The sequence below is a fragment of the Astatotilapia calliptera genome, chromosome 23 (assembly GCF_900246225.1).
Source record: "Astatotilapia calliptera chromosome 23, fAstCal1.2, whole genome shotgun sequence".
NCBI lineage: Eukaryota > Metazoa > Chordata > Actinopteri > Cichliformes > Cichlidae > Astatotilapia > Astatotilapia calliptera.
In genome coordinates this window covers 21,600,684-21,614,960 of record NC_039323.1, presented here as the reverse complement: position 1 = coordinate 21,614,960, position 14,277 = coordinate 21,600,684, and the positions used below count along the sequence as shown (strand labels likewise).

At 39.7% G+C, this 14,277-nt stretch overlaps 1 protein-coding gene across 5 annotated transcripts in view; it reads left to right on the top strand.

The window, feature by feature from the left end:
• tns1a (tensin 1a) overlaps positions 1 to 14,277 on the top strand; it is a 125,116-nt gene that overhangs the window by 29,765 nt on the left and 81,074 nt on the right. For all 5 annotated transcript variants that reach the window (XM_026159528.1, XM_026159526.1, XM_026159523.1 and 2 more), the window contains exon 3: positions 2,184 to 2,221. In XM_026159528.1, coding sequence (XP_026015313.1) covers positions 2,184 to 2,221 — 38 coding nt within the window. The remainder of the gene's footprint in view (positions 1 to 2,183; positions 2,222 to 14,277) is intronic.

Below are 14,277 nucleotides of genomic sequence, written 5' to 3'. Positions count from 1 at the left end.
AGTACAAACAGAGTGTCTTTAGCAGAGGCCAGATGACAAACGGGGAGAAAAGCCCAGCAGTAGGGGAATGGGCTTGTATAGGGCTTTGGCTGAGGATTTGGTGTTAAAATTAGCATGGCTGCTGCTGCTGCTGCATTAGCCTAGATAAGAGGGGGAAAGAGGGGGAAAGGGATGAGTGGTAGGGGAGGGGGCCAGAGCTAGGGTGAAGAGTGAGAAATATGGGTAGCAATGACGCTGGGTGATAGATATGGGTACAGAAAAGAAAAGAAGGCATACACTTTTATTTATTGTACTTTCTGTCCTGTTAAACTAGAGCTATAGTGTACTATATGTTCACAAGCACCTGGACAATTATAATTATCTAAAACTCCTTGTTGTCCTTTACCAGGAAGGGTTGCTATGCAGCACATTGCTGGTTATTGTAAAGGATTAGATGTGACAATAAGACTATGTGCTGTGCAATCGTCCAGATACATTGCTTTAAAATCAGCTAAAAAAACTCTCAGGGAGGCCCTTTGAATGTCAAAGAATGAGATAAACAAAAGACATACAAAAAGGTTAATCTTTGCTAAAGTGAAGCCATTTCTCTGTTTTAGAGACTTTGACAGAGCTGTTCATGACTTCATTTAATCTCGCCTCGACTACTGTAATAATCTTTACTCTGGTGTTAGTCTGTCATCAGTTAGCCGTCTACAGCTGGTCCAAAATGCTGCAGCACGGTTACTAACTGGCACACGCAAGCGTGAACACATATCTCCCATACTGGCATCATTGCACTGGGTGCCAGTTAGTTTTAGAATTAATTTTAAGATTTTTTTTTTGTAAGGCATTAAATGGGTTAGCACCCTCATACCTTTCTGATCTTTTAAATTGGTACACTCCTGCAAGATCACTGAGGTCTGCGGATCAATTGCTCCTGGCTGTCCCGAGGTCCAGATTAAAGCACAGAGGAGATCGGGGCTTTGCTGTAACTGCTCCTAAACTGTGGAACAAACTGCCCCTTCACATCAGGACCTGCCCAACATTGGACACTTTTGAAACCCGTCTGAAAACCCAGTTTTATTCCTTGGCTTTTAAATCAGAATGAGTTTGTATTACTTTTAACTATGTTATATCTTACTCAAATCTTCTAATTTTATGATTCTTTTTCTTTTCTTTTATCATGTCTCCCTATGTTTTTATGTCTTTTAGTTATCTTAATTGTACAGCACCTTGGTCAGCATTTGTTGTTTTAAATGTGCTATATAAATAAATTTGACTTTGACTAAAAATGGGGGAGAAAAGTCATATTAAGCAAAGTCATAAAGCAAGCAACCCTGTGTATTTTACCCTACATAGGACTTTGTTTTGTAAAATAAGCATCGTGTTGTAATCAGTAACACTTCAAACTAATGATTGGAATCCTATGCGTATCTTCAAAGTGTTTGGTGAGGTCATAAATCCATAAAGAAGAAGGTTTGTTTCCTCACATACCTATATACCTGTTTTCAAATAGAGGATTCGCCCCCTCCTGGTAGTTAAAAAGAATGCAGCTTGAAGGTTTCTGTGCAAAGGCTTAACCTTTCTGACCTGAAACTTCTGACCATCTTTCATAAAGAGTGTTTGCTTCAAACATGCAAAAAGACAAATTTGCATTAATAAATGAATAAAATTTGATTACAGACTGTTACTATTATGTGCTGAGGAGACTTGTACCACCTTGATTCAAGTGTGACCCATTAACAGTCTAGAACATACATTAAAAGTCCAATTTATCACTGTTTAATCAACATTCTGTGTTCATTTCAATCACTTTGGCTTGCATTTGCTATTGATTTTTGCATCAATGTTTCACCTTTTGCCTGAAACATTAAGGTAGTGAAATGCAAACTGATGGATGGATGTTTGCTTCATGTGACCACTTGAGGGCAGCACCACAGCATGTTGGCATCAGGGATGGTGCTGACCTTATTTCAGTTTCAGTGCATTCAGCAGTACAGCGCTGCAATTCTAAACTCTCCACACCATCTAAGCACTTTAATTGTTTTCCAATACTGAGCACACATCTACAGTTGCTGCTTTCAGCTTCATTTTGTGATCTATGTGAAAGGAAACATCCATTAATCTCTTTACGGTTGTTAATGGTTTTTGCTCCTGTGGGTGTAAATCAACAACTGCACATAATGCTGCCTCTTTTATTTCAGCGTGCCGGTTGTCCTGCCACAAGAAATGTGAAGTGAAGGTAAGACACGATCTTCACTGTCTTCTTTTGTTACTGATGAGACTGATGTCTTCATTGTGCATTCTAGTCTTTGTCACACCTTATTACTGTATAGAAGTACACATATTTTTACTTATTGTACAAGCACATACAATGCACCACACATACAGCAGATAAACTGTGACTGTGGTCATTGCATCGGGAATAGCAGGAATTTAAAAGTTGCTTTTCTACACGGTTTTTCCCCCTCCTGAAGCACTATTGCAAATGTTAAGCGAAGCCCATTTATGGGTTTTTTCAGGCTGTTTAAATCAATTTTAGCACTGCATGGAAAAATGCACAGTCCGGCAAAAAAGCTTTAACCTGCCTGCCTCAGACTGCAGTGTGACGTCATCCAGAGCAGCACGCTGGCTAATAAACTTCATGCAAGTGCACATCTCCACTTAGATTTCTTTGTAATTCACACACACATTCACACACTGAATGTGTGTGTGAATGGGTGGATGACTGAATGTAGTGTAAAGCGCTTTGGGGTCCTTAGGGGCTAAGTAAAGCGCTATACAAATACAGGCCATTTACCAGTTACCATTTGTAATGGTGTGGGTTATAGTGCTTATACGGTCATCTACGGAGGACCAAAACTGCTGAAATCATCAGCACAGGTTGAAAATGAATAATTGAATCCATGAAATACAAAATTACGCAAAAGGCAAAATAAATGAGGGAGTAGATAAATGCAAAGACAAGAAGAAATATCAATTTGCCATATTTTGTAAATTAATACTAACATTTTTGTTTAGATTGTTTTGGTGCATCTGATGGTTCAGTTATTTAAGTATTTAAGATTTTGGCTGTTTGATCCAACACAGAGAATAAAAAGACTCATGATTCTGATTACTTTTGAGTAGCATGTGACATGTCCTTACACAAATAACGTTATCAGTTTAAATATAATTTAAAACAATTTTATATACTTAAAAAAATCTTTTGAAAACATCGTCGCCTCATTTGTACTTGGCAGCCCTCTGTTTTTTTGTGTGGTTTCGTTTCGTTTTCCCACAATTATTTTTCACTGTAAATGATCGCCCACTCAGATCAACCCCTAATTTCACTTCAATTACACCTCATCATTCAGAAACTGCTGATACTTACCAGCTATGCATGAAGCATTATTATTAGTATAGTGGCTTTATCTTGTACCATAATCAGCCATAACTATGCATTGCTAACAAAATAACTTTGACCATTTGGGGCATGGAGATCGGACCTCTCGGGGTATCCTGTACGAGGACTTTGGCATCATGGTCTTCAGCTCCTTTGGATTAGCAGTGGGGCCCTACTGGGATTGGATTTTGATAGTGCTATTGAACTGGGATCATAATTTCGGTATATTTGTTGTGTTCCTCGAGCTGTCACTGAGGATATTTTGAAGTGGTGTGAGGCGTATTGTCTTGCTTGGTGGTACATATCATCGTGACATCCACATGAATGCCAAAACCCAAGGTTTCCCAGCAGAACATTGTCCTATAACAAGATGATCAATTTTATTCACTTCACTTGTCAGTGGTTTTTAATATTGTGGTGGATCAGTGACTTCAAATATATGTGCAAAAAAAAAAAAGAACTACTTGGGGGCAAATACGCCATGTAAGGCTTTATTTCTGCCTCTTGACTGACTGTGGGATCACAGTTCCACTCACCACATTTGATCCCAATCAGCGGTAACAAAAAATAAAGAAAAAAGGGGAGAGCAAATGAAAAGGAAGGAGCGGAGGAATGAGTGAATGAGAAGCAAGGGAAAGGGTGGAGGGAAAGAGTGTAAAAAGGCTGTATACTTAGTGGTTTTAGTTGTGACTGGTGGGGAGAAATGTTGAAATGTCTCCCCTCTCCTTTATTTTCCTCTCCAGTTCATAACTCCTCTCCCCAAAAAACCTCCCCTCAAGCCATTCGTCTACCCAAATATTACTATAGGAACAAAAGTTATGTGTTCCCAAAACATCCACGGAGAAATCTGCCAAATACCTCTAAAACTGGGCAAAGTCATTTGTGGTGGCAATTTGGGGAATAATCAGGATAGCGTCATGAGTCATTCGTTCTGGTGGTGACAGACAGCCGACAGGAAATGTTTTGAGAAGAGAGTAGGTTTGCGTGTCAGAAGGGAAAGGACTGTAGATGGAGGGAAATTGTAAATCTGGATGAAAATTAGAGATGCGTTAATGTGCAAATGCCAATATTGACTTACTTGGGAGCAAACATTTGTGTTGGCTTTATCCAGGGAAATGACCCTTGAACAAAAACAAACAGGACACAAATATGCCAGCGCCGTGCTCGTTGTTTCAGGTTGTAAAAGTGCGGTTACGATTTGTGCAAATACGAATGTGAATTTAGGCAATGCTTTGGGCCGCCTCTTCGCTGACCTTGAGCAGTAAATTTGTCATGAAGCACAATGAGGTTTGTTGCCAGCAGTTTGCAGTTCACCAGACATGAAGATAACTGCAGCGCTGCACTGATTTCATTTTGTGTGTTTATTATTTTAATTCGCCACAACTTCCCCTTTATATGCCAAACACTGCCCAGGGCATTGAATGACAGTTGCTTGAAGGTTTTAAGGGTTTTTCATTTGGGTTTATGAAGCATTTCTGTGTTTTTATAGTATTTTAATGGCACCTATACTGATTTTTATGAGGGTGTGATGATGGTAATTGTTTTAACATATGCTATGAGATATCCATCCATCCATCCATTCGCTTCCGCTTATCCTTTTCAGGGTCGCGGGGGGGCGCTGGAGCCTATCCCAGCTGTCATAGGGCGAGGGGCGGGGTACACCCTGGACAGGTCACCAGTCTGTCGCAGGGCTAACACACAGGGACAAACAACCGTTCGCACTTACATTCACACCTAGTGACAATTTGGGTTATCCAATTAACCTATCCCCACAAGCTGCATGTCTTTGGACGGTGGGAGGAAGCCGGAGTACCCGGAGAGAACCCACGCAAACACGGGGAGAACATGCAAACTCCACACAGAAAGACCCCGGCCTGATGGTGGAATTGAACTCAGGACCTTCTTGCTGTGCGGCAACAGTGCTAACCACCATGCCACCGTGCTGCTATGAGATAATATTTGCATAATCTATTTTGGTGCAGGACAAAAGTGTGCTGATTATATAATGACTTACAAGTTTACAGTCCTTGTAGCTGACCATTTATAGACAAATGTTTTTTGTTTGTTAAGGCGCTTAACACTGACTAACACTGAAGCATAAAAAGGCTCCTAATCTAAGATATGAACCAGCGCTATGTCAAAAACCTGATATATGGTATGTAAGATATCCTTAAAAATTTTTGAGGACAAGCTGAGGGCCAAAGAAGATGTGTCAGGTTTAAAAATACTATTTACAACAGATTAACAGTATTCAGAAAGCCATGTACTTAAGAAACAAGGAAAAATCCAGCAAAGACCTGATACAGGACCTGAGAGATTCATGTGGACCTTCAGCTGATCATCTACTGTTCAATAAAGCCTCACCAGAAATGGTCTCAGTGGAAGGGTGGCCATCAGGAAGCAATTCTTAAAGGAGGGAAACTGGGAGAAAAGACTGAGCTATGACAGCTACACAAGAACTGTATTGAAAATGAGGGCAAAAGATCTGATGGAGTGATTAATCCAAGTTTTTTTTTAATCTGTTCAAATGATTGTGTTTGGAGGAGATCAAGAGAGAAATACAGTGAGTGTCTACAGCCATCTGTAAAACACGGTGGACTCTCTGATACGGTTTGGGCAGCATTTCAGTCAGTGGTGTTGGAGATCTTGTCAAAATTGATGAATTATGAACTCAGAAAAGTACTATCAGATTTTGATCCACCATCTGGAAAACATCAGATTAGAAACAGCTTTCTTTTTCAGCACAACAACGATCCCAAACACACTGCCAATGCAGTAAAATCATACATGGATAGAAAAACACACAGTGGAAAACCATCAGTCATGGATCGGCCTCCCCAGAGCCCGGACCTCAACATTATTGAAGCAGTGTGGGATCATGTTGACAGAGAACAGAACAAAAGGCAGAAACATCCAAAGAAGAGCTTTGAATGTCCTTCAAGAAGCCTGGAGAACTATTCCTGAAGACGACTTAAAGAAATGATGAGAAAGCTGCCTAAGAGAGTTCAGACTGTGCTGAAGAATAAAGATGGTCACACCAAATATTGACTTTCAAGCTAATTACAATTTTACAAACTCTGTTTTTGCCTTATATACTTTTTATCACAAAATATAAGGAAATACATAGTACTGAAAATGTTTTGTCATTGGGCTCTTCCATAACATCCATAAGCCATTTTGCAAACACCGCTGTAATCTTGTTGTCAGTGAAACAATTAGCCTAATTCTGCGAAATGTTGAAAGTCAGTAACCACATGCAGTTCAGTCATTAACTTTTAAAGCTTATGAAAATGTCAGTATAAACATGCAAAAGACAGACATCCACTAACATGCCTTGATGAAGGCAGCTAATAGTTTCTGGCTCCTTTTCATGTTCTGTTTTTCTTTCAGTTCTTTCTGTTTGACCACAGTCATCTCGCTGCGGATGTCTGTTATTAGAGCTCTGAGGATGCTCCACAGCACACAGAAGACAAACTCTACAGGCTTCTATCTGCCAGTATTGCACCTATGTTGATGAGGAGACTTGTTTGCACAGTGGCTGGCGTTTTGCCTAAAGTCTGTCAGGAAACCTAGGCTGAGTGTTGGAAACAGAGGCTCTCTGTTAGACAGAAGACTCCTGTGTTGATTCCTCATACCACTCTCTCTCTTTCAACCTGAGCTTCAGATAAACAATGTTTAAGAATTTTAAATAGATATCAATTTGGATTAGTGTTTGTGACCACCTGATAAATGAGAGTATTATTATTATTATTATTAATAATAATAATAATAATAATAGTATAGCACTTTGAAAAACAGTTACAAAGTTCTGCACTGTTTATCTTTATTGTCACTGAAAACAAATTAGTGCATCCAAACACTTGAAAACAACAAACTTACTTTCCATGGCTCTATCACTTGTTGTTTGGCACGTTTTACCGTTCTTGTGTGCTTTGCCACTTTCTGCTCTTGGGACTGTACATATCCCACTATTGTCACCACTTATTCAGAAGTTTTTAAAAAAGCCATTGCGAGGTCATAATTTGTGAAGTTGGAAAAAATGTGTTAAGCAAAATGTAAAAGAGTAATAATAAGAATAAATATAAATACAGTGGAACCCCGACTTACGAATACCCCATTTAATGAAAAATTCAAGTTACGAAGGCACTTAACGGCAATATTTCTGCCCGTGTTACGGCAAAATGCCCGTGAAATGAAATCCGCTGGCTCTGATTGGCTGAGCCCAGAATGCCTACAATGCCCACAATGCCTTCTGAATCATGTGACAACCCCCTTGGCTTTCGTACTTGCGCTTCGCTGTTCCACTTGAACGACGTATTGTTGTTGCAGTTAGCAATTAGCCTGTAGCCTATCGTTCACTCAAATGGCGTGATGGGTGCTTACGAAAGACCCTCGGGAACGAATTAATTTCGTAAGTCGGGGTTCCACTGTAAATACATCTCATTAGTTTTAGACAAATAGGTGGTTGACACTTGATTAGCCATTGCTGTGGACCTTTCTTTGGAGTGGGGCATAATATCAGTACAGCAATATATCCTATATCACTTCCTTACATTAGTGATAAAGTTGCACCAAATTTCATTTTTTAAGACATACATGCAATACTTTACTAGTAATGTAAATTATTTTGTATAGAAGTAACACCTGACGTGCTTAATCACTTTTAGGAGTATTTTTTTTTGTCATTACCTGTACACATGTAAGGTTATATCCCATGATCACCACAATACTATCAATGTATTATGAAAATATCATCCTTTAAGTAACTCTGTGATTCCTGCCCCTACTTGCCGAAATAGACACGAAATTTCCAACACCTTTATTTTTTTTAATCTTTATCAACCTAGAAGTCAAAGTATGTCATTAATGTTAAAATATTGTCTATCTCATGCTAGTATCGGTATTTTAATCTATTTGTTTATTCTGGGTTTTAAGATTCACTGCACAAAAGAAATTGAGATTCATCCGACCGGGCCAAACCTCTGTTGTGTGTCTTTGGTGAACTGTAGCCTCAGTTTCCTGTTCTTAGTTGGAAGGAGCAGCACATGATGTGACGTTCTGCTGAATATGCTTCTAGAGTCAATGTGTTGTGCATTCAGAGATGCTCTTCTGTATTCCTCAATTATGACGAGTGGCCATTTAAAAGTACTGTTGCCTCACTGTCAGTTCAAAGGAGTCTGGCTCTGATCTGTGGCATCAACAAGGCAATTTTGCAAAGAGAACTCACCTGATATTTTCTCTTTTTCAGATCGTTCTCTGTAAAACGTTGAGATGCTTGTGTGGGAAAATCAGTAGATCAGGAGAGTCCACAAATATTCAGTCCAGACCATCTGGCACTAACAACCATGTTACGTTCAAAGTCACCTTTCCTCCTTCTGATTCACAAGGTTCACCGGGTGGTCCTGACTGTGTCTACATGCCTACACATATGTTGCAGCCATGTGACGTGCTGATTAGATATTTGAATTACCGACCAGTTGAACAGGTGTACCTAATAAATTGTCTACTGTGTGGACTTAAACTATATTTATGGAAGTAGTATGTACCTATGTTTCAAGGACTGCATTTACAACGTTTTTAGAGTACTTTTTCAGTTGGCTTCATTCTTTTAGGATGTAAATCACTGCCTCTCAGTTCAGTCTGGCATCAGTGCAACAGAATTATGCAAACAGATCCACCCAGTAGCATATCATCTCTCCGCTTGAGTACATGCGTGTTTGTCTTGTTTTGATGACTGGACAGCACAGCATCTGTAAGCTCTCTGTTCTCGCTCACCCTCCATGGAAACAAGCCCTCATTATTCCTCATGATTTATCCCTGCCATGTCTTGGAGGAGCTTCCTGGAATGCTCTTGCAGTGGTTTGTGCTGTTCGATGGGCTGGCGGGTTGGAAGACACAGGGCGAGGTTTGGCAAGGAAAGGTAGTGGCAGAGAGGAATGATGGGAAGGGGTTGGACGAGGAAAGTACAAGAAGTTTGAATATTTCTCATATAAACAACAATGTTGGAGAATGCTTTATAAAATTGTGTTTACCCGTTTGTGTCTTTTTTCTGTACTAAATTCATGTGGTCCTGTCTGACATATTTACTGCTGCAATTCTACCTAAGCTGCAAGACGAATTTGGTTGAAAAACCTTGAAGTACTAGGAAATCTCTGGTTTGTCAAGCAGTAAAACATTCAAAATATGCACAGAAAGATAATCTCTATAAACAGATATCTGCATGTGAACATGCACATTCTGTAAGCTAGGAACAAACTTTTTGGTATCGGAACCTTTATGGTCTGCTTATAATCTGAGTTGATTGGCCAATCTTTGACATCAGTCAGTGTGAAGTAAAAAGGAGTATTGTGTTTGCTGAAATGCCAAAAGGTAGCTGACTAGCTTTTGATTAGCATCGTCTATTAGCGTTATTTAATTTAGCTGCCTTTCTAAATAGTGACCAGAAAATGGGATTTGAATTCTTGGCCCAGATAGCTGCAAAGTCCACCAAAACTGCTGAAAAATAATAGTCTGAATCATTTGACTAGCTGATGGATTTCTAAATTGGCAGAAAGGGAATTCCATTGTGTTAGGGTTGCTAAGCATACAGGCACAGTATAGCTATAGAGGCAACTCCAAACTGTGGCTGTCATGTTTCTGACTTCCCCAATGTCATAAAAGTCTTGAAATAGTGCCATTAGTCCTTGTGGTTTTAAGGTAAACTCTATTTCAAAAAGACTTTTCAATTGGAGCTGCACAGTAGTTTGATGGCTAGCACTGTTCTGTTCCACCAGCCAACTGGGGCCGATCTGGTGTGGAGTAGGAAGACATGGTGATTCTAACTTGACTGTAGGTTTGAATGTAGACTGTGAACGGACAGTGTTTCTTTTTGACTCACCTTCTATCACTCACTATTTTGTATTACACAAACTATTGTATTTAATTGTTAGCAACTATCAAACTCCCTGGGCCTGGTTCTGCTGGAAGTTTCTTCTTGTTAAATGGGAGATTTTCCTTCCCACTGTTGCCAAGTGCTTGTTCATAGGGTGTTTTCTGACTGTATATTATTGTTGGGTTTTTACCTTACAATATAAAGCACATTGAGGTGATTCTTGTGAATTGTTGCTATATGAATAAAACGGAATTGAAGTGCCTTAAATTGACAGAATATGGGCAAGACTACAGATGTCATATATGTAAATGAGACTTAAAAAAAAGAACAAAAGCCCACCTAAAGTTAAGTTGTTTTGGGGGATATTCTTTGTTAGCAAACATTAAATCAAAAATATTATCTCAATATTATAGAGATACTATTCTGAGGACAGTTTTCTGCTGCTAATGCAGTTGCTCTACATGTATCTTGATACATGCTCAATCATCCAGGTAAAGATCCAAAAAGATGATTCTGTTTATCTGGATGTAGCGTTTTATCCCACTGAAAATGCTACGCTACTTTTTGGGATACTCTGCAGGTAGAGACAATCTCTAACCGCCACCATCCAGACTGTCCATGCCAGGCAATACCAAGTTTTTGTTGTTCACTTATCGCTGCTATCAGCTGAAGCTGAACAATGTGCTCTAGCAATCAGGCTTTTCCACTTCCTGTAGTTGTAGATGTTCACAGATTCTGGAGCTGCAGCAAGGGTAAAACAGAATGTCAAGGAAGTGAGTCATGATTGCATTCAAAGAATAAAATAATGAGGCCATTTTAAAACCAAACAAGCATATTCTGGTTCATGTATTCATCTTTTGTCACTAGTTTCTCAGCCACATATGCCCTATTTATAATTTTTCATTTATTCTGTCTCAAATAGGGTGAGAAGAAGAAACTTGGCTTTTGGTTAACAGGCCCAAGTTTTGAAAGTGCAGCCTTGTCTTAAAGCTGCTCAGGTTTGGCAGAAGATCTGGCAATCCAGTCGTTATTTTTAGGAACTCTAATCTCTCCTTTGTCATGTGAAAGAAAATCTTGGGGATATTACTGCTGTGAGGAGACTTCGACAGTCCCATTTCATCTCTTCTGGCAAGAAATCCATGTCAGTCAGCCTGAGCTTACATAACATAGGCAGCATTTCAGAGCAAAACTTTAAACTGATATCAGAAAGCTCTTGGGAACTTTATCCACAACAGAAAGATACTTTTACTTAGAAAAAAAACAATGTCCTTTAAGCACAGTTTGCAAGAGTCTATGGATGTGCATTCCTACCTCAGTTAAGCCTAACAAAAGCTAAGCTGGGTCTCCTCCAGTGAAGAGTTTTGAGGTCAAGGGTTTTTGAGGTCTGAGCTTATAATCCTGGCATCCAAACATTTTAATCCACATCCTAACATGTGTGGATGTGTGAAAACTGGGAGAGTCCTGTAATTAGACCTCTGGCAAATGACATGGTCTATAAAATGCAACACAGAAGCTCTTTAATGTCATAAGATGCATGGTTAGAACCCCGTTTTATCACCTCCTGTAAAACTTGGCGCTATTTATGTAACTTAGAAAGTGTGTGTTTGTCTGTAGTGCAGAAATTCAGATCGACTCATGGAAACACTCTTGCTTCTCTGTAAACTTTGGGTCAGACATTTGCAGAGAACCACTAAAACCAAACCATTTCAGTTTAACTACATTTGCATTAGCTAATACCTACCGTGTAACCTTTGTAGCTGCACTGACTAACAGCTAGACAGTAGCCAGGCATAAAAGAGCCACAGGGTTAGCATTCTTGCTAATTTAAATATTTATTTTATCCACAAACATGGAAACATTTCCTCCAAATTAAGCCCCATTATGCTTGCACATGCAACCTGTGACACAACACAGAACCATAAAATGTAATACTTACACTTGAAGGGTCAATAACTCGCTGTGGTCTTTTTCTAAATAAATGCTAAGAAATATGCACCAACGGAAAAACAGGAGAAGAGGTAGTGGGGGGATAGGAAACAAATACAAACAGGTTTTCTACAGGAGGTTTCACCTTTTCCTATTTTTTCAGCTTACTTCCTTTGCTTCTGTATTAATTGTTTGCAAAAATAATTATAGAGAGGGAACTTCTCATTCAGTTTTTATATGGCCCAGCTGTGCTCCACACACAAGACTACAATAACTGTGAAGCGTACAACCAAACAAAATCACACCACGTTTGTTTCATGTTTGTTAAAACTTTAAAATGCTTCAAAATTATGTCTCTGAAAGTCACAAATGATCAGCTACATGCTAAGTGGTGTGGCCTTACTCCTGAGAAGTATTCCTGAAAGCCACTGCTTACAAACGCTAGTTTTCCTGGGCTTGTCAGAAGCATGTTTTTGCAATTCTTCTTATTATGTGGAGTATTTTATGTCTTTGTTTCATAGAAATACATAACTAATGAAAGAACACTATAAAAAAGATCTTGGCTCAGATTCATAAAGAAGATAGGATGTCACCATATTTGATCTAAACCTAATACAGAGTGATGTAACAGTTTGGCCACAAGTTCAGTCCATTTCAGTTGCCACTGCAGACCAAATCTGTTAGTTTACTAGCACTGGCGAACAGCAGCTAACAGAAGTTATCAGTAAGCTAAGCTCACCTAAGCAATGCTGCCATGAATCAGAAGTGAGCTTCTCTGACTCACTGACCAGGGTCAGACTGCTTTCACAAGGTTTTACAGCCTCTTGCAGAGCAAATAAAAGGTGGACACTTCTCATCCAGCATTGACAGCTGAGGTAAACAGCAGATTGACAACTTTCCACAAAAAGGCGAATCCAAATCAGATTCAAGCAGTAGTAGAAACATGCTGGTCGGTGTTATGGGGTACAGTCTAAATTTAATATTTTTGATCTCTCTTGGCTGAGTAAAGCATGTTTGTCCTATAGCATCCACTGCAGGTAGGATTAAGCGCCTGAACTGGGAGGGGTGAGGAGACAGAACTCAATTGTAATCTACTGAACTCAAACAGTGACCATGGATAAGCAGAAGAAAATGGATGGATAGATGGATGCTGAAAGCTATGAATTCTGTCTCTTTTAACAGATTCCAAACAAGCTTTATTTTGATCTTAACTACATGGCTATATGTAGACGTTCCATTACTTCATCTTGCAAAACTGCAATGCCACTGTGTAGACAAAAGCTTTCCAAAGAAAGACATTTCAAAAGTATTCAAAAGCAACTTTGTCGTTCTTTGCACTAAAACAACCTGTCTCCAAGAACGCATTTTTCCTTGACGCAAACACTCATGCACTGATGTGCAAGGTGAAAAAGGATATATCAGCTATTGCACTAACGCTGGTAATAAGTGACCTCAAATTCACTTTTTCAAATTTAGCACAGAACAGCCTTTCATGGCTCCTTTTAGTGGTGTTGTTGTACAGGCTTTTTCCTTCTAAGGTTCTCCTCTTTTATCTGCTTTATCTCCCAAAAGGGAGAAAGTGGAGCAAGACCAAAAACACAGTAAGACGTGCACAGAAGCAGGGATGAGGAGCGTACAAGAATGTTGGTATGGAAAAGAGAGCATCAAGCCAAGCATGAAAGTGAGAGAGAGACAGAGGGGTAGCAGAGGTGAGGCAGAGAGAAAGTGATGAGACACACACATGCACAAAGTTGCCAGAGCCAAGCCTCCTCATTCCTCAGCAGCCCTCACAGAAGCTACTCTGTTTCCCTGGTGCAAACGCGTCACATCAAAGAGCCATCACAGCACGTCTCCATAGCAACACCCTTCAGCAGTATAGATGCAGCGCAGTAGTTGGGAGATAGCGTTGGCAGACAAATGGTACGGACGGTCTAATAACCGGGCGCTAGCAGATGACTGATGGCCCTATTTACCATTCCTTCTCTGAAGGTCAAGAGCTAAGTTCATCCCATGAGCTTGAAACCCCGAAGGAGTCAGCCAAATATTTTTCTACAAGTATTTTAGAACAGAAGGATCTTGAGATGGCCTGTTTGTCGACCTTATGTTTCTTTGCTCT